The sequence below is a fragment of the Trachypithecus francoisi genome, unplaced genomic scaffold, assembly GCF_009764315.1.
Source record: "Trachypithecus francoisi isolate TF-2019V2 unplaced genomic scaffold, Tfra_2.0 Contig01440, whole genome shotgun sequence".
In the NCBI taxonomy this organism is placed as follows: Eukaryota; Metazoa; Chordata; class Mammalia; order Primates; family Cercopithecidae; genus Trachypithecus; species Trachypithecus francoisi.
In genome coordinates this window covers 29,970,980-29,993,599 of record NW_022681431.1, presented here as the reverse complement: position 1 = coordinate 29,993,599, position 22,620 = coordinate 29,970,980, and the positions used below count along the sequence as shown (strand labels likewise).

General features: G+C 48.4%; 1 protein-coding gene across 8 annotated transcripts in view; it reads left to right on the top strand.

Annotated features, from left to right (window-relative positions):
- ANK1 (ankyrin 1) overlaps nucleotides 1-22,620 on the top strand; it is a 243,895-nt gene that overhangs the window by 91,650 nt on the left and 129,625 nt on the right. The window contains exon 1 of one of the 8 annotated variants that reach the window (XM_033232135.1): nucleotides 5,724-5,856. The exons of the other annotated variants lie outside the window; for them this stretch is intronic. Coding sequence (XP_033088026.1) covers nucleotides 5,830-5,856 — 27 coding nt within the window. The 5' untranslated portion in view covers nucleotides 5,724-5,829. Of the gene's footprint in view, nucleotides 1-5,723; nucleotides 5,857-22,620 lie in introns of those variants that run through there. 8 annotated transcript variants of the gene reach the window in all.

The following is a 22,620-nucleotide window of genomic DNA, read 5'->3' as shown; positions in this document are numbered from 1 at the left end:
ACCAGCCAGGGACAAACTATGAGACCTCATAAAAGAGCTCAACAAGATTTCTGGCTACAGGCTCAAGATACAAAAATTTATATATCTATAGACTGTAACAACCCAATAAAAATATCAAACAAGAGGGCAAAGGACCAAGAGAAGCTTTGATGCTTTTTTTTTCTCTATCTCCCTCCCTCTTCCCTTCCCTTCCCTTCCCTCCCCTCCCCTCCCCTCCCCTCCCCTTCTCTTCCCTTCTTTCTTTCTTCTATCATCGTTCTCTCTCTCTCTCTTCTTTTAGATGGGGTCTCATTTTCATTACCCAGGCTGGAGTGCCGTAGCATGATCATCACTCACGGTGGCCTCAATGACTTCCCAGGTGATCCTCCCACCTCAGCCTCCCCAGTAGCTGGGACTACAGATGCGAGCCACCACGCCTGGCTACTTTTTTCTATTTTTAGTAGAGATGGGGTTTTGCCATGTTGCCCAGGCTGATCTCGAACTCCTTGGCTCAAGTGATCGGCCTCCCAGAGTGCTGGGATGACAGGCATGGGCCACTGCACCTGGCCGTTATGATGCTTTTCTAGATGAATAAAGCAAGGAGACTTCCTCAACAATACTAAGACTTATTACAGACAATATTAAAACTTATTATAAAATGTATTACTAGTTGCAGTGGCAATGAAGACACTATGACATCAGTACTGAGACAGACTTACAGGCCAATGGATCACAGACTCTCCAACAGACTCATGCATGTGGAGACTTAATAAACGATGAACATGACACTGCAGTTCAGCGGGGAGAGGATGGGCTATTCAATCAATGATGCACGGATATTTCATTATCCACATGGTAAAAATCAGAACTCAACTCACATCATACACAAAATAAGCCAAGTGGATTTAAAGACCTAAATACGAGAAAACTATATTTTGTCAGGTGCTTCAAGCAGTACCTGGTACCAGGAAAGCACTATATATATATATATGTTAAACAAAGGGTGGGGGCTTGTGAAGAGGTTTGGGGGAGTGGAGGGGAGCACTGAATTTTCGAGGCGTTCTCATAAACCAGGAGCAAAACTTTAAAGGCCTGGCACTGCACTTCCAGTGTGGGGACAGCTTTTGTGGCCCCCTTTCAGAGACTGGGGGGAAGCACACCTGTAATTCCAGCACTTTGGGAGGCTGAGGCAGGCAGATTACTTGAAATCAGGAATTTGAGATCAGCCTGACCACTGTGGTAAAACCCCGTCTCTACTAAAAATACAAACATTAGCCAGGCATGATGGTGAGTGCCTGTAGTCCCAGCTACTCAGGAGGCTGAGGCAGGAGAATTGCTGGAACCCGGGAGGCGGAGGTTGCAGTGGGCTGAGATGGTGCCATTGCACTCTAGCCAGGGCAACAGAGCAAGACTCTATCTCAAAAACAAAACAAAACAAAAACCCTATAAAATAAATATAATACAGAAAAAAGTGTATAAGCTCAGGGTAGAAGTGGACTTCTTAAATAAGACAAAAGAAACACAAACCATAAAGAAAATGATCGACATATTTGCCACATTAAAATTGACATTGGTTCATCAAAAGATATCATTTTAAAAAGTGGAAAGAGCTACACACTGGGAGAAGATATTTTCAATGCACATAACTGAAAAATGATTCGTATTCAGACTGCAGAGAACTCCTCCACCTCGGTAAGAAAAAGCAAACATCACAGAAAAATGGGCAAAGGGCTTGAGTAGTAATTTCATAGAAGAGGAAAAGTAAATGGCCCATAAACATGGGAAAAGATGCTCAATCTCATTAGTAATCATGGAAATACAAATAAAAAGCACCATGCCATACCATTTTATACCAACCAGATTGACAAAAACGTTAAAGTCTGACAATACGAAATGTTGCTGAACTTGCAGGCAACCACATCACCCTGCTATTGAGAGTGTAAATTAGAAAAGCCAATTTCAAAAACAAGTCAGTGTCATCTAATAAGAGGGAAGATACACGTACGGTGCAATTCAGTAATTCTCCTGCTAGCATATACACTAGAAAGATCTTGCACATGTGCACTGGGAAGCTTTTATAAGAATGTTCATAGCAATAATGTTTCAATAGGAAAGCTCAAATTCCATTAGCAGTAAAATGGATAAATATTTATGGTCTTAGCAACTCAGGAGGCTGAGGCAGGAAGATTGCTTGAGCCCAGGAGTTCAAGGCTGCAGTGAATCATGATGGGGTCACTGCACTCCAAGCCTTGGCGACAGAATGAGATCCCATCTGGAAAATAAGTAAATATTGTGTACTATTTGCCTTCAATGGAATATCACACAGCAGTGAAAAGGAATAAATGAATCATGGCTGAATTTCAGGAACATCATGTTGTAGCAAAAATGCAAATAGAAGAATTCACACAACATAATTCTATTTATTGACAGTCAGAAAACATGGCAAAACTAAACAAGACATTGTTTGAAGATACAACCATAAGGTGAAACTCCATCTCTACTAAAAATACAAAAATTAGCTGGGCATGGTGGCACGTGCCTGTAGTCCCAGCTACTTGGGAGGCTGAGGCAGGAGGATGGCTTGAACCTGGCAGGCAGAGCTGAGATCACGCCGCTGCACTCCAGCCTGCCGACAGAGCGAGACTCCGTCTCAAAAAACAAAAAACAAACAAACAACAATCATACAACCATAAGTGGCAAAACTATAAAGAGAAACAAGGGATGATAAATACAAATTCAGGATAATGTTTCCATCTCTGTTGGGGAGGGGAGCACGGCATGAGGTCGATGGAATCCCATGAAAGATGGGACATTAGAACCCAGAGCCTCTTTGTTAGCTGGGTCATGGGCGCATGACACTGTTGGTTTATTATCTTTTTGATGCCTTCCAGATGGGTATAAATATAGATGGGGAATGTGTATTGGCTAACTGTGAACTGAATTAAAGTGTTAATCTAGTGCAAAATGGTGCACATGGCCTCCAGACCCTAGATCCAAATGGCTTGGGTAGAAACCTGGCACCGTGTCTTCTTGAGTACCTCTCTTAATCTCCCCGTGTCTCCATTTCTTCACAACAACTGGATCTGACAAGAGTGGATTACAGCGAAATTATAAGGGTTATATGTAATACTTAATATTTTGTCAGGTGCTTAAAGCAGTACCCGGTACCAGGAAAGCACTATATATATATGTTAAACAAAGCGTGGGGGCTTGTGAAGAGGTTTGGGGGAGTGGAGGGAAGCACTGAATTTTCGAGGTGTTGTCATAAACCGGGAGCAAAACTTTAAAGGCCTGGCACTGCACTTCCAGTGTGGGGACAGCTTTTGTGGCCCCCTTTCAGAGACTAGGGGGAAGCAAGGTATTCTATGGCAGGTAACTTGGGAAGTTCTTCGGGCAGTCTGTTGATGAAGGGAGGGACAAATGTCACTCCAATTCACAGTCCATGACATGCCTGTCCTTAGTTCCTTGTCATGGGGGGAGCTGCTTCCAGGGGTGAATTTGGGGGTCTCAAGCACATCGTGAGTCCGGCTCCCTAAAACCAAGCTGCGTGAGTAACCAGCCCAGCTCCTTCTCACCTGGGTGTTGGCCTGCCCCCGAGCACACCTGGCTTTTTCCTCCGCTTCCTGTATCCAAGGGAGAGGAGCCTTATGTTGCCTGAGGGGACCTGGTTCTGGGGTTAAATTCTGAAATGATCTGGCTCCCAGAGAAGCTGTGCTGGCCCATCTCAGGCCTGAGGGACTGGGGAGGCACCATGTTGCCACCAGAAGCACCGCAGAAGGAACTAGCAGGATCCTAAGCTTTGGAATGATACTGTCTTCCTAAAGGACGTTTCCTACGTCATGTGACACTCTGTGTTCATATGCTGGTGTTCTCTCTTCTGAGTGTGGGAACTCCAAAGAGAAAAATATTGTTCTTCCTCTTCCCTGGATGGTGAAACGGCTTCTAGCTTTCATCACTCCTGCTGGTGACAACCGCAGGTTTGTTCCAGAAGCCGTTACTGAGCACTTGCTGTGTTCCGAGTCCGCTATTATTTCAGCCTCATTCTTGCCCCCGAGTGGGGTGCAGGCCATACTGCCCCTTCATGAATGAGCCTGGCCCAGTATGTGTTGCCAAGTGAGATCATCTGTCCTTCGGGGAGGCTGTCTGAAATCATGTCTAATGTGACCTGCTTCTTTTACATTTTTTAGCTTTCTGTCTCCCTCAAAACAAACAAACAAACAAACAAACAACAAAAACAGCCATTGTTTTGAGTCCAAGTGCTTCAAAAGTCTCCTGCTTAAGGAAGGTGCTGTGGTAGACATGGCAGTTCCTTCTAGCCCAGATGTGGCCTAGAATTGTGTCAGCTCTGTCAGGCACTAGTACCCGGGGAGATGGCCCAGCCCCTGTAGGGTGCGCTCCTGCTGCTGTGGGAAACACAGAGGGGTCATGAAGCCGATCTCCATGGCATCTTTCCGCAGCAGCTGTGCCCTCATGGCAAGGCTGGTTTGGTGCTGCAGGAAAGCTCTAAAGCCAGATGGCAGCCTTGTCAGGGGACCTGGACCAGTGTGCGTCCAGCAGGAGGCCAAGCATCATGTGAGGAGAGCTGGAGAGACCCTTCTCAGGGAAGACTGCACCAGCAGCCCCCAGCGGTGACACCCACCCCTAGAGGAAACCATGGAGGGAGACAGCCCCCACCTTAATGGCACCACCCCCAGGCTCCAGGGAGTCTGCCATGCCCCTGGCCGGGCAGCTCAGCTCCTCGGGATCACCTGTTCCCTCTGCCAGCCACCAACTGCCATTCCAGGGCGCGGTATTTTCACTGATAAAGCCACTCTGGGCATATGACACCTCATCCCATTGTTGGATAAGAAGCTTGCAAAAGAAGGCTTCCTAGGTCAGGCCCACAGGAGCTTGGCCTGGGATGGTCCAGCCTGGCTGGCGGGCAGCCCCGACCTTCTGGCAGCTGCGGGACCGCCTGGGCGCCCCGCCACCCCAACCACGGCCTCCTAGCCGCTGTTTGTGGTGACTCACCTCTGGTTCCCAGGAACATTGTTATTTTTGACCCTGATGTTATTAAGATTGTCCCCAGATTCCCTGCAAATCGTCCACTAAGCAGCATGGGGCCCTAGTGAAAGCACGCGGAGAACAGAGGGCCCAGGGTTGCTGGGCAGCGCGCTCCAGAGGCTCCCCAGCCTTGGAGAGCTCCAGCCTCCCCAGGGGGTGGTGGGGGGTATGGCCGGAAGGACTCCTGCGCCCCACACCCTCAGCGCCGACAGGTTGTGGACCTGGCCCAGCTTTCCCTGGCTGCTCCCAACCCCGGGGCACCCAGGGCCCAAGCTTCCTCTACAGAGCCTCCCCATCCTTAAGGGGGGGAAAATCAACCAGGAAAGGCAAATTGTGTAAACACCACTACAAAGAAATTCCCGCTTAACATTGCTTCCCCTGCACCCAGCGACTTTTAGACAAGCAGAAGAGGAGATGCCTTGCCCGCGACTAAACCAGACTCCCTTTCATTTACTACCCTCTCAGCGTGTGGCCTGATGTCCAACTCTGGGCTCTGAACTCAGCTCTCCCAGGCTGCTCCCGATCCCGGGGCACCCAGAGGTCCGCGCCGGCAGAGGCCTGGGGAGCGGGGCCGCCTGGGGTTGGGGGGGAGGTGTTCTTGTAATCTGTGGTCCCCAGGCGGGGACCTCCGCCCGCCCGTGCCAGGAGCGCCCGGCCCGATAGCGCGCGCCTCCGGCGCCGATAAGGCCCTCGGGGGCCCGGCCCGCACGTCACAGGCCCCGCAGAGGCTGCGGGGAGTCAGCCAGCCCCAGCTGCTCCTCCTCAAGCCCCGACGGCCCCTTGGCGGGCCCCTGCTGAGGGACCGGCATGCCCTGGTCGGTGGGCTTCCGCAAAGTGAGTACTGGGCGGCTTCTCGGGTGGACGGGGGCGGAGATGTCAGGAGGGGGCCACCCAGGCCGCTCCGGTGGACAGCACGCGGGCAAGGGCAGCTTTGCAGCCCCCTGCCTCCCCGCGGGCTCCCTGCCTTAGCAGAGCGGCACATCGGCCTTGTAGCTGAAGGGAGCAGGTGGACTCTGCCCTACTAGCTCAAGCCAGTATATATTTTTTACATTCAGAGATTTGCTGTCAAATTGAGTTCCAACTACCTGGGTCTCTGAATTATGTCCTGTCAGCAACAGCGCTGAGGAGGGATGGTTTTTGGATTATAGTCCACATCTATTGAGATCCTAGAGGCTTTCCTTTGAGTCTGCTAAACTGCGTTTTGTAGGTGTATCATCACAGGCTGCGGGGTGGGCCTCCCGGCTAGGGGGCTGTCACTGTCATTTGGAAGGGGACTTTGGCTTGTTTTCTCAAAGACCCACGGAGGCCGGTGGTCTCATGGTCACACCTGCTCGGTTCTTTGGATTTATGTTGTTAATTCATGGAGGGAAAGACGTCTACCAAGGAAGGAAAAGAGCGGTAGCATGGCCCTGGGAGATAGGCTCTCATGGATATTTTTCAAGTGATAATGGCGCCTTAGCAAGGCCAGCCCAGCCTTCTCGTTCTCCCTGTGTAGATAGGACCCATCCTATCTCTGCCTGGCAGCACAGCCAGCCTGCACCATGTGTCAGTGTCCTGTGCTGGGTACGGTTCTTAGTTTGGTGATGGGTTCAGAGCCCAGAGTTGGACATCAGCCCACACGCTGAGAGGGTAGTAAATGAAAGGGAGTCTGGTTTAGTCGCGGGCAGGGCATCTCCTCTTCTGCTTGTCTAAAAGTCGCTGGGCGCAGGGGAAGCAATATTAAGCGGGAATTTCTTTGTAGTGGCATCTGCACAATTTGCCTTTCCTGGTTGATTTTTTCCCCCTAAGGATGGGGAGGCTCTGTAGAGGAAGCTTTAGTTCCACCAGCGGCAAGCACTTCAGGTTAAGTTCGTAGAGTCTTTCTCCTCTCACAGGGCCACTCTAGGGCAGAGGTTCAGGGTGAGCCTTGGAGACCTGCTCATAGCCAACTTTGGAAGGAGGCAGGTGACTGCAGGTGTCCCGTGTAATGTGTGAACTGTCTTCAGACTCAAACACAAGTCTTTTGCAGGAATAAAGGATGGCCGATGGAAAAAAATGGGTAAAAATTAGCCTCCTTTCACAAACCAAGTCACAAACCTCAAGCCACTTTTCTCTGTGTCTCAGTTTCCTTGTGTGGAAAATGATCTGCTGTGAGACTGAAGTGAGGTACTCGGTTATGAAAACATTAGCAAAGGGGACAGAGGCTTGAAGTTGGTTATTGTAACGAGGATCCATATACTCAGCTCACCCTTGACTTTATGGGTCAATTATAATTAGTTTCTTCTCTGTTATTGGTATATAATAATTTACTTCTTTGTGGGATACATGTGAGTGTTTGTCTCACGCATAGAATGTGTACTGACCAAGACAGGGTATTTGGGGTGTCCACAGCCTTGAATGTTTATCATTTTTACGTGTTGGTATCATTTCAAGTCCTCTCTTCTGGTAACTTTGAAATGTACATGGTATTGTTGCTCTTACAGTATAGTCACCCTAATCTGCTATAACACCACCAGAAGTTATTTCTTCTCTCTAACTGTATGTTTGTATTCATAACCAATCTCTCTTCATTCCCCTTGCCCCCCACCCACCCTTCCTGGTCTCTGGTATCTATTATTCTATTCTCTAGGTCCAAGAAATCAACTTTTTTAGCTCCCATGTATGACTGAGAACATTCAGTATTTGTCTTTCTGTGCCTGGCTTATTTCACTTAACATAATGACCTCCAGTTTCATCCATGTTGCTACATGATTTCATTCTTTTTCATGCCTCAGTGATATTCCTTTGTGCAACTGTAATTAGTTTTTATATTTATTTATTTAATTATTATTATTATTATTGAGATAGAGTCTCACTCTGTTGTCCAGGCTGGAGTGCAGTAGTGTGATGTTGGCTCACTGCAACCTCTGCCTCCCGTATTCAAGCAATCCTCGTGCCTCAGCCTCCTGAGTAGCTGGGACTACAGGTGTGCGCCACCCTGCCTGGCTAATTTTTGTATTTTTAGGTCTCAGTCTCACCATGTTGGCCAGGCTGGTCTCAAACTCCTGACCTCAGGTGATCCACCCACTTCAGTCTCCCAAAGTCCTGCGATTATAGGCGTGAGCCACTGCACCTGGTCTATAATGGTTTTTAAACCCAGGTTGCCACCTCTCACCTCAAAATGGTTCTGCCAGTGTCTCTGCAAAACCAGCTGACTTATTTTGAGATTAATTAAACTGAAATATATTTAGAAAAGCAGGGTTTCAGTTGTTGTTGTTGACAAAATGAACAGAGAAAATAGAGTGTTTTCTAAAGGTAAAGTGACTAAAAACCTTTGTCCTCGAGGTCTGTGTAACAACCTTTACGGCCAGGCATGGTGGCTCATGCCTGTAATCCCAGCACTTTGGGACGCCGAGGCAGATGGATCATGAGGTCAGGAGTTGGAGGCCAGCCTGGTCAATAGGGTGAAACCCCATCTCTATTAATAATACAAAAAATTAGCCAGGCATGGTGGCGTGTGCCTGTAGTCCCAGCTACTCAGGAGGCTGAGGTGGGAGAATCGCTTGAACCTGGGAGGTGGAGGCTGCAGTAAGCCGAGATCACGCTACTGCATTCCAGCCTGGGTGATGGAGTGAGGCTCTGTCTCAGAAACAAACAAACAAACAAAACAACCTTTAACAAACATTTATGAAGCACTTATTGTGTATTAGGTCCTGTTGGGGCACCGGAAATATGGCAGTGAATAAAACTAACAAAAACTCTGTCTTGCAGAGCTTATTTCCCGGCAGGGAAAGGAAACAGACTAAAAACAAAATAAAGGAATCAACTACATTCTGTTGAAAGGTGAAAAGTCAGTCCTGTTATTGAGGGAGAGGGAAGCGGGCAAGGGAAATAGGATGTGTGGGGAGTTCTGCAATTGAAATAGAGTGCTCTGAGACAGCCTCAGTGAGGTGCCATTGGATAAAGAGGTGAAGGAGACAACCAGGCCCAACGCCAGAGGAAACAGCACATGCAGAGGTCCTGGGGCAGGCGTGTGTCATGGGAATAACCAGGAGGCCAGTGTGGCTAAAGCAGAGTGAGGCAGGAGGAGCAGGAGGAGGTAAGGTCGGAGAGACTGGGAAAGGGGCACAGGTGAAGAAAATGCAGGGCTTTGTACATTGATGTGGGGATTTTACTTCCGCCTCGAGCGAGATGAGAATCATTAGACGGTATTGGTATGATACAAATGGCACCATTTGACTTCTACCTATATCTATGACTTCCTAATGCCTTTGAAACCAGGGATTCACATTTTGTAGGGATGGGCTACCAAATTAAACCACCTGATATAGTGTGGCAAATGGTGTTATCATGCACTTCGAATGCAACTGTTCTCAACTTGCTTCCCTCTGGGATACATAGGGCTGGTTGTTGACATTGTTCTGCATGACATATTTCATGACCATACCTGGGTATTAATAATCCCCCTCTCTCTTACACTTTCCTATTTAATGAGAAAATAGATAGTGCTATAGATGCTTCTTACTTAATAATTTACCACTGGTAATATTTAAAAGGACATGGGAGCCACTATAAAATCACAATTCATATGTAGTATATGAACTTGTGATCACAGCTGCAGAAGATCCTTCGTGGTCTTCTTGGGAACTTGGCATGGATAAAGTGGACCAAGGTTCTGGAGCATGAGCTGTCAAGAAAGCTCGGGTGTAAGCAGGCAAGAGCAGCGCTGTGATAAAGGGGAACCTTGAATGTGTTCTAAATTTTAAAAACTAGCAGTGGTCTTCTTACAGGTGGTCTCACTCCCTCTAATCCATTCTTCACACACAACCAAAGTACTGTTTTAGAAGGGCAAATCTTACTACTTCTCTTTCTTGCTTTAAATCTTCAGCCGCTTCACAGTGTTCTCAGGACAGTGTAAACTCCTTCCTGAGATGGCTCCTGTCCTGATCCTGCACTGTTTTATTTTGTTTGTTTGTTTGTTTGAGACAGGGTCTCACTGTGTCACCCAGGCTGGAGTGCAGTGGCACAAGCATAGCTCACTGCAGCCTCCAACTCCTGGGCTCAAGTGATCCTCCTTTCTCAGCCTCCGGATTAGCTGGGACTATAGGTGTGTGCACCTCCACGTTCGGCTAATTTTTGTATTTTTTGTAGAGATAGGGGTCTTACTATGTTGCCCAGGCTAGTCTCAAACTCCCGGCCTCAAGTGAGCTTCATTCCTTGGCCTCTCAAAGCACAGGGTTTATAGGCATGAGCCACCACACCTGGCCCTGGACTACTTCTTACTCAGCACTCCCACAATAATTGTTCCAGGACACTGTCAGTTCCTTCAACAGACTGCACTTGGAAATTTTTATATAATATTCAGAAACTCCACATGGGTGGGACTCAGGCTTGCCTTGTTCACTGCTGTGTCCTTGGCACTTAGCACAGTGCCTGCCACATGGTAGATGCTCATTAAATGTTGGTTGCATTCATGAACGAACAGTAAATTATTTGCAGAACACCTCGTGGTTGATGACTGCTTAGCAGTTTGCTCACAAACCTGCCATTGAAAATTATTGCTCTAGGGTTTGCGTAGATGCCTTTTTAGATACTCTGCTCTTGGGATTTTTTAAAATTCATAAAATAGTTTCTCCTTCCTCTGAACTCTCATTGCACTTTATCAGAACCTCCCTCACGGCCCTCCTCATTTTCCACACCTCCCCGCTTATTTACATATATGTCATCTCTCCTCCACGCTGTGAGCAGGCGGGAGGCGGACAGCAGCTCCATCTGACTCATCTTTGAGTCACTTCCTCTTATTTTCCCTGGCTTCGACCAAGGTCTTGAACCTGGGGCTGAAAAATAGATTTGTTAAATGAATTAATTGGAAACCCATGAACGAGTCTGAGCTCCTGCTTCTCCTTTGCTTGCCCAGATCGTGAGCTTTGGCTGTTAGGAAAATGTTGGGCCAACTGATGTTGGGAAAATTGGGAAAATTTGGAAAATAAATTTGCAAGCTGGCCCCGTGCGGGAGTAGGTGGTCACAGCCTGATGCCCCCGCCGGCCAAGGGTTCTCGGCACAGCCCAGCCTGGACTGCAGCCCTCTCAGGGCAAGTGTGGTGTTTGTCATCACTCTCCGACAGGCAGTGACAACCAATTAGAAATCTAGTGAGAAGTGGCATTGTTTTTCCCGCTGCCTCTCACTCACCCTTGACCATCACCCTCCCCTCGGCTGCTGCTCTCTGAGCAGAGGCTGATTTATCTCCTGAATTTACAATGGGGGCTCAGGAAGAAAAGCGCATTACAGGAGGAAGGCTGACTGCTGCTAATGGGCCTGGCTGAGCAGCTGCTGAAACCTATTAGCGTGTAGGGGAAGGTGGTGCAGGAATGAAACAGGGTGTGTTGCCTGTGCAGAAAACTTGTTTACAGACAGATTAGGAAAAACAAAGCAAGCAAACGATTTTCTGCCCCCAGCCTTTCTCTCCTATAGGAACTCCTGGAAGGGTTTTTCTTCCTGAGAAAGCTCTGGGCCCCCCAGTGGTGTCTGGAAGGCAGCAGGGAGCCTCTTGGCCCTCCCCCAGGGTGATATTGGTCAGAACACTGTTATGCCCTTTCCAGAAGTGGGAAATGAAGCAATATTTTGGAAGAAAGAGCACCTGGTTTCAGTTTCCTTCAGAAAGTTAGTGCCTGCCCACTTTGGGAGGCTGAGGTGGGTGGATCACGAGGTCAAGAGATCAAGACCATCCTGGCCAACGTGGTGAAACCCTGTCCCTACTAAAAATACAAAAATCAGCTGGGCATGGTGGCGCGCATCTGTAGTCCCAGCTACTCAGGAGACTGAGGCAGGAGAATCACTTGAACCTGGGAGGTGGAGGTTGCAGTGAGCAGAGCTGCACTCTAGCCTGGAGACAGATCAAGATTCTGTTAAAAAAAAAAAAAAGAAAAAAGAAAGTTATTGCCTCCCAGTGGATCTGAGGTCAGGAGCTTGAGACCAGCCTGGCCAACGTGGCAAAACCCCATCTCTAAAAATACAAAAACTAGCATGGTGGTAGGCACCTGTAATCCCAGCTACTCGGGAGGCCGAGGCAGGAAAATCACTTGAACCCAGGAGGCGGAGGTTGCAGTGAGCCAAGAGGGAGAGGCCGTCTCACAAAAAAAAAAAAAAAAAAGTTAGTACTGAGGAAAGCTGAAAAGAGGCTGGCAGAGGCCCAGCCCTTCTCCACACCTAGGGGCGCAGCCACTGATTGAGGGTGATGATGATTTGCAAACAGTGGAGCGGATTCCAGCTACTCAGAAAACCTATTAGCAGCTCGTGCAACCGCCTGGTGCCCTCTGTCCTGCTCTCCGCCCACTCTGGCAACCTCTTCTCTGGGTGGGGGAGCTGGGCTGGGCCAGGGTGTGTACCTGTAGTTTGCTTTTTCTCCAAAGGGAGGCAATAGCGAGAGGCTCCTCATCTGCCATCTATCTAACCTCTAACATGTCTAAGTCCCGCTTGGGGCTGGCTAATGTTCTGTCTACACGGCGTGATTTGAAGGTGCCAGAATGTCTTCGTAGTCCTTGAATATCTCCCCCAACCCCCATTAGCCAGGAAGTCTAAAGTTTCACCATCAGAGATTATTCCTTAGGTTCTTAAAGGGGTTTTATATCTCAAAGGCTTCTATTAATTGCATGCATTTAAAGCTGTATAATAGGATCTTGAGTTGTACAGAGGCAGGGAACTAGTGGGATTAGTTGAGGATTAGGCATACGCCAGGAGTGAGATTCAGGGCAGTTCATGAATTGGGCGGGCAGGGAGGTGCAGAGGTGTTGGTGCAGTGGTTAGGAGGGAAGGGGAAGCTCGCTCCCTGAGTTAGGATAGGAATGGGCTCAAGATTCCTTCCCAAGCTGGGTGTAGTGGCTCATGCCTGTAATCCCAGCACTTTGGGAGGCCAAGGCGGGCGGATCACCTGAGGTCCAGAGTTCGAGACCAGCATGGCCAACATGGTGAAACCACGTCTCTACTAAAAATACAAAAATTCGCTGGGTGTGGTGGTGGGTGCCTATAATCTCAGCTACTTGGGAGGCTGAGGCAGGAGAATTGCTTGAATCCAGGAGGCAGAGGTTGCAGTGAGCTAAGATAGCACCATTGCACTCCAGCGTGGGTGACAAGAGTGAAACTCTGTCTCAGAAAAAAAAAAAAATCCTTCCCAAGTGGTCAGATACCCTAGGACAGTCTGGCCTGTCACAGCATGGAGAGTGCAATTTGGTGAGTGATGTAGGACTTACAGTGGACTTGGAGGCAGGTGACAGGAATTACCCGGATTCTGAAAACCTTTTTCATGAACACATCATCCAGGTGGCGACAGGGTCGGCCCAGGAGTTGGCTGGACTGCGTGGCCTGAGATCCCTGGGGTTTTATCCCTTACCTCTCTACCAGCTTTTCAAACCTTGTGTGTGGAATTATATAGTTTTACCATACAAGAAGCACAGAACTTTCTTTATATATTTCATCTTAATGTGGTATTGAAACTGTCCTTGGATGTAGGTAACACTGTCCTCAATTTCTAGATGAGGAAACAGGGTTGAACAGTTAGCTGATTGGCCTACGTTTCCCAGCAAGGTTTCCAGCTCACGTCTGTCTCCTAACCCTTTAAGACAGACGCTCTTCACCATACTGGTCATGCTGAAACTATTATTTAGATGCCTGTCTCCCCACTAGTCTGCAGTCCCAGTCCCAGTACCCAGACTGCCTGGTGCAGGTGAACCCATCCACGCAGGGCCTCGAGGCTGGCAGTGTGACCGTAGGGACCCAGCAGCACAGCATATGGTCCAGCTTGTGGGCACCGCAGCCAGAGCGGCTGACCTCCAACCTGTGCTCTGCTGCTTTCTGGACGTTATCCTTTGCCAGATACCTGCCCTCCCTGCATCTCCAGTCCGCACCTGGAAACCGAAGACCATCATGGTTGTCCTGGGGTTGCTGTGAGCAATACAGGAAATCAGAGCAAGCCTTTTGGGAAATGTTGGTGATTATAAACTTTTTTGGAATCACAGGTTCTTCTCTGGATCAATAACTCTTAATCTTCTGAGAACTCTGGAAATTTAAAAAAGATCTTTCTACCTTCCACGTACCTTTGACTCAGGCCAACAGAATGTATGGAGTAGGAAACAGTAAATCACACAGTCCCTTGTTCTCAGAAGTGGGAAATGCTACTTTCGAATAATACCATGGAGGCTGAAACAGGGAAGAGTGAACGCTCTGGCCAAGAAAGCCAGGGAGTGTGCCAGGGAAGCTTTGCAGAGGAAGAGAACTTTGAATGGGCCTTGAGGAATCTGTAGAATTTCACAAAACAGAAAACCTCATGAAAAGTGTAGCTTGTGTGTTTGGGAGAGGTGTGGGATCCAGTGTTGAGGGACAGGTCGGGTGGACAGAGTAGGAGATGAGGATGAAGAGATAGAGAGGGGCTGGTTTGAGGAGGCTTCTGAACGTCAGCCTGAGACTTTGGTCTTTAGTCCACAGGGTTGGGGAAGCCCACAAAGGTTTTGAGTAGGAAAGTGTTACGGCTTCAGGAAGCCCCCTCTGGCAAGACCCTCTCAAAGAGGGGTCACTGGAGTGAAAATACTGCCCCTCTACCGGTAAGGCTTGATGAGGTCCTAAATAGAGGGACCTGGAAGATCATGAACATTCTTGAGTAGCTACTGTGTACCTGCCACGGTGCTATGTGATTAAATATCACAGCGTATTTAATGCTCGCAGCAGCCACATAAAAATTACCCATGTTACAGATGAGGAAACTGAGATTGCAGCTAGGAAGAGTGATGAAATGAAGTTGTTTATTGGGGATATTGACTGGCTGATCATGCAGGTGCCCTTGTGGTCTGAGATGTAGTTCCGGTAACTTGATTTTGAGACACAACCAGAGGATAGCAGGTTTGGAAACTGACTTAATGCACCTCACAGGTGTCTGTTGTTTGCGTCAGCACTCCAACTTCACATTGAGAAATCCTCCGGTCCTCTGCCTTTCTTCTGTGTTCTTGTTCACTTGTGTTCTCTGGTCAGTGAATTCTGTCCTATCAAGAAAACCTAAAAGGCAAGTCAGTTACAACCAATGTCCTGGTAAGGGCGCAATCAGAAAAACAGGAGGCTACATCATCTTGAATCTGTCATCAAGACTGTGCTATGGCGTGATGAATCATGCATGCCCCATAGCCGAGAGCACCATGTTTGTTACAAATTACTGATTAAACAACATTGGAATAGAAAATGAGTCTCACTGCCCAGTGTCAATGCCAATCCAATTGATAACAGCTGCCTGGGATGCTGTGTTGAGAGAGATTCTGAAGGCACTTTTAGACTTACGGGCAAGAGTGCTCTGATAACTTAGCAACCTCTGCCAGGGGTACTGAGGGGCAGGGTGGTGTGTTACTGGGAGTGTTATGGTAGCCATTTCTAGGTCACTGGTGTTTTTCCTTCTTTTCCTCCTCCTCCTCTCCTCTCCTCCCCTCCCCTCCCCTCCGCACCTCTCCCCCTCCCTCCTTCCCTCCCTCCCTCTCTCTTTCTCTCTCTCCCTCCCTCCCTCCCTTCCTTCTTCTTCCTTTTGAGACAGGGTCTTACTGTGTCACCCAGGCTGGAGTGCTGTGGTCATGGCCCACTGCAGCCTCCACCTCCTGGGCTCAAGTGATCCTCCTACCTCAGCCTGCCAAGTAGCTGGGACTACAGGTGCAGGCCAGCATGTCTGGCTATTTTTTTCTACTTTCTGTCTCCTTCTTTAGTTTAGCCTTAATCAGATGAGCCATGTTTTGACTGCTGTTTACTTAAGAGACATCCTGTTTTCCAAGGATGTTTGAAGCTAGCTGGGGCTATGCATCTGTGTTGATTGCACTGGTTTACCTCTCAGAAGGTCATATGATACCACACGGTTTCCAGTTCCTTATCTCTCCCAGCTATCCCTGTCAGGTTGGGCTGGGGGTAGGGAGGTGGGTCTCCCTTAAATATAGGTCAGAGAGCCAGTAAGTGGCAGGGTCTGACCTAGGACTGTGTGAATTCTAAGCCCAGCTCTTTCTACTATGCTGAATCCGTAAGTTGGGGAGGCTTTTCATTACCAAATGGGTGTGAATTGCCATTCAATATCATCAGCCAGAGCAGACTTTTCCCACATTTTTTACATAATCACCCACAAACCGTGACTGCTCATCTCCACTGGCCTCCCCCAGGGCCAGCCCCTCCACCACTGTTTCCCTGCCCCTGTCCAAACCCAGCCCACCCCTCTGGGCCAGGCCAGGGCCTGCCCTCCTGTCCAGCTTCCTGGCTCCTCACCCTCTGGGCCCCTTAAGGCCATGACCCCCATCAGGCATCCCTCTGTGCTTTGGGATGTCGCTGGCACTAAATAAATATATGTGGAGTGGAAAAATGAATGACCACCGGATACCCACTCTGACTTAAGTGTGTGGGAAACCATGAAAACATGTCAAACTTCTTGCATTGAGTGATTTGTTAAAGGGAACTTGTTCCACCACCACCTTTGTTCTTTTCTTTTTATGGAATCTGCCATAGAAACAGCCTTTCATTAGAACCACTGTGTTTCTCAGATTTGGTTAAAAAGCATCTGCAGGCGGAGTGATGAACTGGCAAATTGAGAGACTTGAATTTCCAGGCTCCATCTACATAGTCTTCCTGCGGAGTTTTGAAAATTCACTTCGTTTTCAGTGTCCTCATGCCTGCATCTGAGAAACGGAGACACTAGTGTGTGGCACCGACCATCACAGAGGTGCATGGTAGTGAGTGCTGGGTAGGGATTAGCAAATTGCTCCGAATGTCTCAGGCACAAAGAGGTACTTAAATAGCCACTCCAGGATTAGGATAACTGTTCTGAGCCCTTCTCTCGACTCCGTTAGTTTGTAACGTGGCCACTGGGGGCTTGTCCCTAGCCTTTGAATAAATGGGATGGCTTCAGAGCCAGCAGTCGCTGGGGCAGCCTGAAGGTGGTGTTGAAAGATCTTTGCTTTGCTTGTTTGCATCTAATTTTATTTCTTTACCAATAAAGATGCTTTCTCTTCAGGGGCATTATTATGACTGTGACCTGGGCGGAGCCTGTCTACAGGGTCCCCTGGGTTCTCTCAGGGCTCAGGGGCAGCATGCAGGGCTGCCTGTAGAGGCCCCTTCAGCCCTGCCTCCTACAGGGAGCCCACCCTCTGAGATGTTCCTAATTCCTGGCCCCTGGCAAGACGCGAGCTCCTCCTCTTCTTTCAGTGTCTGTGGTGGTTTCTCTGAAAAGCACTTAAGAGCCTGGAAGGGGAGATGGGCTGTGCCTCGACCACAAACGCTGCCAAAAGGAACCTGCTACAAGAGGTACAACGCTTTGAGAGAAAACTGCAAAGGAGGGAATAGGGACGATCCGCGGGGAGGCGCCTTTAAGTTGGCTGTAAGGGACACTCCAGCGTGCAGGGAGAAGGGACGCAGGAGGGCTCCCAGGCGGAGAGTACGGCTGATGGCAACGCTGCCCGGCAGTGCGGAAAGCGTGAGGTCAGCTCCGACCCTCCGCTGCCAAGTGGACCCAGAAGGGCTGGGCAAGGCTCCGCTGGAGTGTTTAAAGGGTCTGGAAAACACCAAGGAGCAATGGACAACTCTGAGCGGGAGGACCCTTGGCAGTGAGCGATCTGGAAAGGAAGGAAGCCTGGATACCAAGATCAATTCGGCAGCGCCTGCGGGAAGGCCCAGACCGGAAGTGATGAAGACCCCACCTCAGGGATGCGCAGCGAGCAGGGGCAGCAGTGGTTGGGACTGGAGTGACCACACCCAGAAGAGGGGAAGGTCGGACCCCAGCCAAGCCTCATTGAAGAACCATGCAGGCAGGAGCGCATTTCGTCCCCATAGTTATCCCGTGAGGTCATTGCAGGCTACAGATAAGGACACTGAGGCACAGAGAGATTGATTTACTCACCTCTCCATAGCTAGACAGCTGCGGACTAGGACAGGAAGCCAGGCAAGCTGGCCTCAGAGTCAGAGTCCTTAATCACAAAATCATTCTGCTTCATGTGGTTTTATTATCTCATTAATTGCTTTTAGAGACAGGGTCTTACTCTGTCACCCAGACTGGAGTGCAGTGGTGTGATCATAGCTCACTGTAACCTTGAACTCCTGGGCTCAAGTCATCCTCCCGCATCAGCCTTCAGAGTAGCCAGGACCATAGTCATGCACCACACCCCTGAGTAATTTTTAAAAAATTTTTTGTAGAGAAGAGGTCTTGCTATGTTGCCCAGGCTGGTCTCGAACTCCTGGACTCAAGTGACCCTCTTGCCTTGGCCTGCCAAACTGCTGGGATTGTAGGAGTGAGCCATCATGCCCAGTCTCATTCTGCTTTCGTTTGAGGGGCAGAAACAGGAGACTCAAGAGAAGAAGCTGGGGCTCGAGGGCTGGCAAAGCCCAGCGTCGCTTCTCCGGGTCCTGTGAGGCATTTCAGATGGGACCCTTGGAAGCCCGCTGACCACATGTGTGACCCCAGGGGAGGCCCATCTTTTGGAAACTTTGTATCACCTGCTTTGCCCATTCCTTCAAGAAACTCTGATTTGTTGAAAGAACATAGTTCGTTCCACTATGTACAGGGTTTTCTTCTGAACTCAGAAAACCAAAAACAAAACCACCTTAAAAACTGTGTACGCTCAAGACTCAAAGCCCAGATGCATTGCAGGATGTTTGTTTAATTTGCAAAACCTTCACCATGAGGTTTCTTTGAGTAAGTGCATATGAAAAATATTATAGCTAAAAACATTTGTGGAAAGTAAAAAAAAAAAAAAAAAAAAAAAAAAAGCTTCAACTGAGTAGATTTAGATATACTTGCATGCTAAAAAGTGTCCAAAATGTTTCTGGTTTTCTCCTTGCCTTTCATATTTGTCAGCGAATTTAATGACAAACATCAATTACCTGAAAAATGCCCTTGCAGTAGGTGGTAGCACTGAATTGTATTACAGATCTCATTGAAGGAGTGGATACTTAATATACTAATGTTCACATGTACAAAGCCAGAAAATTAGGGAATTGATTAATTGTATCCCAAAAGGATGCTTTGCTTTAAGACGGCATTCACTAAATACTGAGAACTATTGCATTAAAGTTCTCTGTTTTGATGGTGTTAGTTCCTGGGGACCAGGAGGCTAAGAGTGGGGAATGGGATAGAGAGGGTGAGGGTGAGAGAGTGGGGTAGAGAAATATAGTGAAATGTTAAAAGCTCGGTCAGAGTGAAAATAACCATCCTTTTCCAAAGCATGTTTGTTATGTGGGGGAAATAAAGAGTTTTAGAGTCAAATGTGATTATGGAATCTTGGCTTAAACACTGTTCATTAGCTTCTCCAAGAATGCTTACACCTTTTTTTTTTTTTTTTTTTGAGGTAGGATCTTGCGATGCCACCAAGGCTGCCTAGGCCAGAGTGCAGTGATGCAATCATAGCCCACTGCAGCCTCTATCTCCTGGGCTCAAGTGATTCTCCCGTAGCTGGGACTATAGGTGCATACCACCATGCCCAGCTCATTAAAAACAATTGTTTTGAGAGACAGAGTCTTGCTATGTTGCCCAGGCTGGTGGCAAACTCCTGGCCTCAAGTGATCCTCCCACTTCGGCCTCCTAAAGTGCTGGAATTAAAGGTATGAGCCACCATACCTGGCCCTGCTCAGGGCTTTAATATACTTCCTTGGTTTGTGACTCTTTAAGGATAAGGTTTGCATTGTCCACATTTACTTACCCAGAGCACCCTTTGGATTGGTGTGGGTGACATTATACAGGGCTGGTGTTCCTGGGAACACACTTTGGGAAATGCAGTGTCAGTCTTCATTAAGAGGATGGCATTCAGATTTTCCTTTATTGGAGAGACCTTGATCGTTGGATGAACATAAGCAGGGGTTCAATGAGGAAAAGGGTCTTTCTCCATCCCTGGGAGAAACCTTGGAGGAACAGAGGAAAAGAGAGTACTGAAAAGGCTGAAAAAAGTCCAGATTTGTCACCAGGTTGCTACCAGCGAGAGTAGAGATTCACTCCTTGGTGCTCCAGGGAAGAACCTGGGAAAGGGTGGGGTAGAAGTCACAGGAAAGCAGATTTCAACTTGAGATGAGAAAGAACTTTCCAAAAATTAGAATTCTCTGAAGAGGGAAGTATTTGATCAGAGTCTTGTGAATAATTTTGGAGGAGGGACAGTTGCATGGACCGGGAGTAGGACTTGGGAGACCTTCAAAACGATCTCCTTCAATGACTGGATTACCAGTTAGACAGCTCTCAGAGGAATAGGACTTGGTTCACAGAAACCCCATGCACTGCATTCAATTAATTAGGTGCACCGTTACTTTGCTAAGAATTGACTTATTTGAATGTTGTCTAATTTCTTCCTCCTCCTGGGCCTGTGTAGCTTTGATAGTTTGCATGGCTGGTTTAACAGCTCTCTGTGGAAATGAGAAAATCATTCAATCAGATGAAATGGATTTGGATGAGCAAAGGAGCTTTTTTCAGTGTGGATATTTTAGAAACGCCTATACCATTTAGATTATAGTAGTTAGAAATCTTGGGACTTTCTGATCAGCTAGCATCTAATGATCAAGTTAATGAAATACTTGAAATTTGATAAGCTGAATAGGATGGAATATTTTCATCTAATTTGGGATCCAGATTTACACCTTGTTTACTTGGATTTGCTAGGTGATTAGAGAGGCTCTAACTCCAAATGCATAAGATGAAGTAAACATTGATGTATACAATGTGATGTATTTCGATTCAAATAAAATGCTTAGAATTCAACTCGCCAAGAATCTGAGACCCCCTGAGACGGTTCTCAACAGGCGGCCCCGTCCTTCCTGGGTGTCAGGAAGTACCTGGAGCAAGGAGGGCCCTACAGTGTTTAGGGGAAGACTTGCTAGATGCAGGGCTGACTCAGTTCCTACGCTGCTCCCTCTGGGAAATAAGATCTTATTTTGGGGAGGAAACTGGGGAGCGGAATGGTTCAGTGGCTTGCTGCTTAGCGGCAAATAGATAAAAGGAGACACAGAGGGTGACATTAAGGGACTCGCAGAAGGGCAGCTTTACTCCCCCTGTTTGAAATATCTATCCAAGAAATGCCAGGCAAAGCCTCACGCAACACGGTGGGCTCCTCTGCAGCAAGCCCCTGCGTTTTCTTCTTGGCCCTGCGTTTTGGCCTTGTGAGTTTGCATGTTTGGTTCGAAAGCTCTCTATGGAAATATTCAGTTATTTTTTCCATCAGATGGCCCCATGGCAGGGGGTGTGGCAGCAGGAACCCTTGCTGAAGGGCCCCCGGCCCAAGTGAGATGGAGCTGGTGTCAAGCACATAAGCAATGTTTCCGCTAGATGGAGGGCTCTGCACATTGTCACAAACCCCCGTTTTGTGCCTAGCCTTTACAAATCCCAGTTATTTAAATCCCTGGGTTTACTTAGCTCCATTCCCAGTTTGGCCAGGGGTATTTCTTGGCACTCTGTCCCTGACTGTGACGTAGACCCTTAGCTGTGAGGCAGCTGGGGAGCCGCCAGCAGTGGAGACCCCCAGTCCTCACTCAGTGTGCTCTCCACCCTCTCCTAGCCCTAGCCCCCGGGATGGACCCTGAAGCTGACCTCTGCCCCCAGCCCTCTTGGCCTTGGAGACCCTCTGCCTCCCTCCTGACCCTGGGTCACCACCCTGGGGCAGGGTCTGTGCTCCTCTGGCTCTGTTGATTGCTGGTCTCTGCTCTCAGCTCCATCCCTTCCCATGAAGGACAGGGAGGAGCCATCTGTGCAGACTCCAGTGGGGCGACTGTGGAATGGACTGGCCCAGACCACAGGGGATGTGGTCTCTGGTGCCACCTCTGTCATGCCTTCTGCTCTTGCTGGGATGGGGACTGAGGTGTGTTTATTCCTCTGCAGAAGACAACAGTAGTGTGGTAGATGACTGCAGAAGGGAGGGCAGGGTGGTGGAAATACAGTGAGAGGGCCTAGGAAGGTGGTCCATGGACGTGGTACCCACGCAACAGGCACTATGCATAGCTGTGCTGGGGCGAGAACAGATTCTCGTGAATTCTGCCTAAAAGGCGTGTCTTGGAATTGGCTGGCATGGTGGCCCTATCCAGTTGGGGAATGGCTGCTCAGCAGGGAGTCATTAGGCTCCTAGCTGGTAGGCTTGTGTGTGGTCCAGAGCTTGCCACCTTTTAGAAACTGCTGAGGGCCAGGAGATTGAGGTGGCTGGAGAGGCTTTGGCGTGCATGGGCCACAGATGGACCCCACTTCACATCACCAGCAAGACCTTCTGTTGGCTTTCAGCTCTTCTCTACAGCCTTCCAAATGGAGTCCCCAGTGAAAACAGAAAGTGTTTGAGGGAGACTCAACACAAAAAGTTGAGGGAGACTTTCCACAAATGTAAAAGAACTAGGCAGAGATGTTTCTCTTGAACACTTCTGGTTAGACATTTTACAAGTTTTCTAGTGAGAAGAGATTAGAAATTTAAATGCCAGAACCACTCTTGATTTCTTTTTGTAGTATATTCTCTCCCCACCCCCAGCTGCATCCTCCTTGTCATCCTCTCCCCCAACACTGCCTCCAGCCCCAGACACTAACCCCTTGGGACCCACTCTTGGTTTCCTTGTCTCAAGTTGCCTTGATATATGCACACACACATACACACACATCCATGCATGCATGCACAGACACACACACGTAT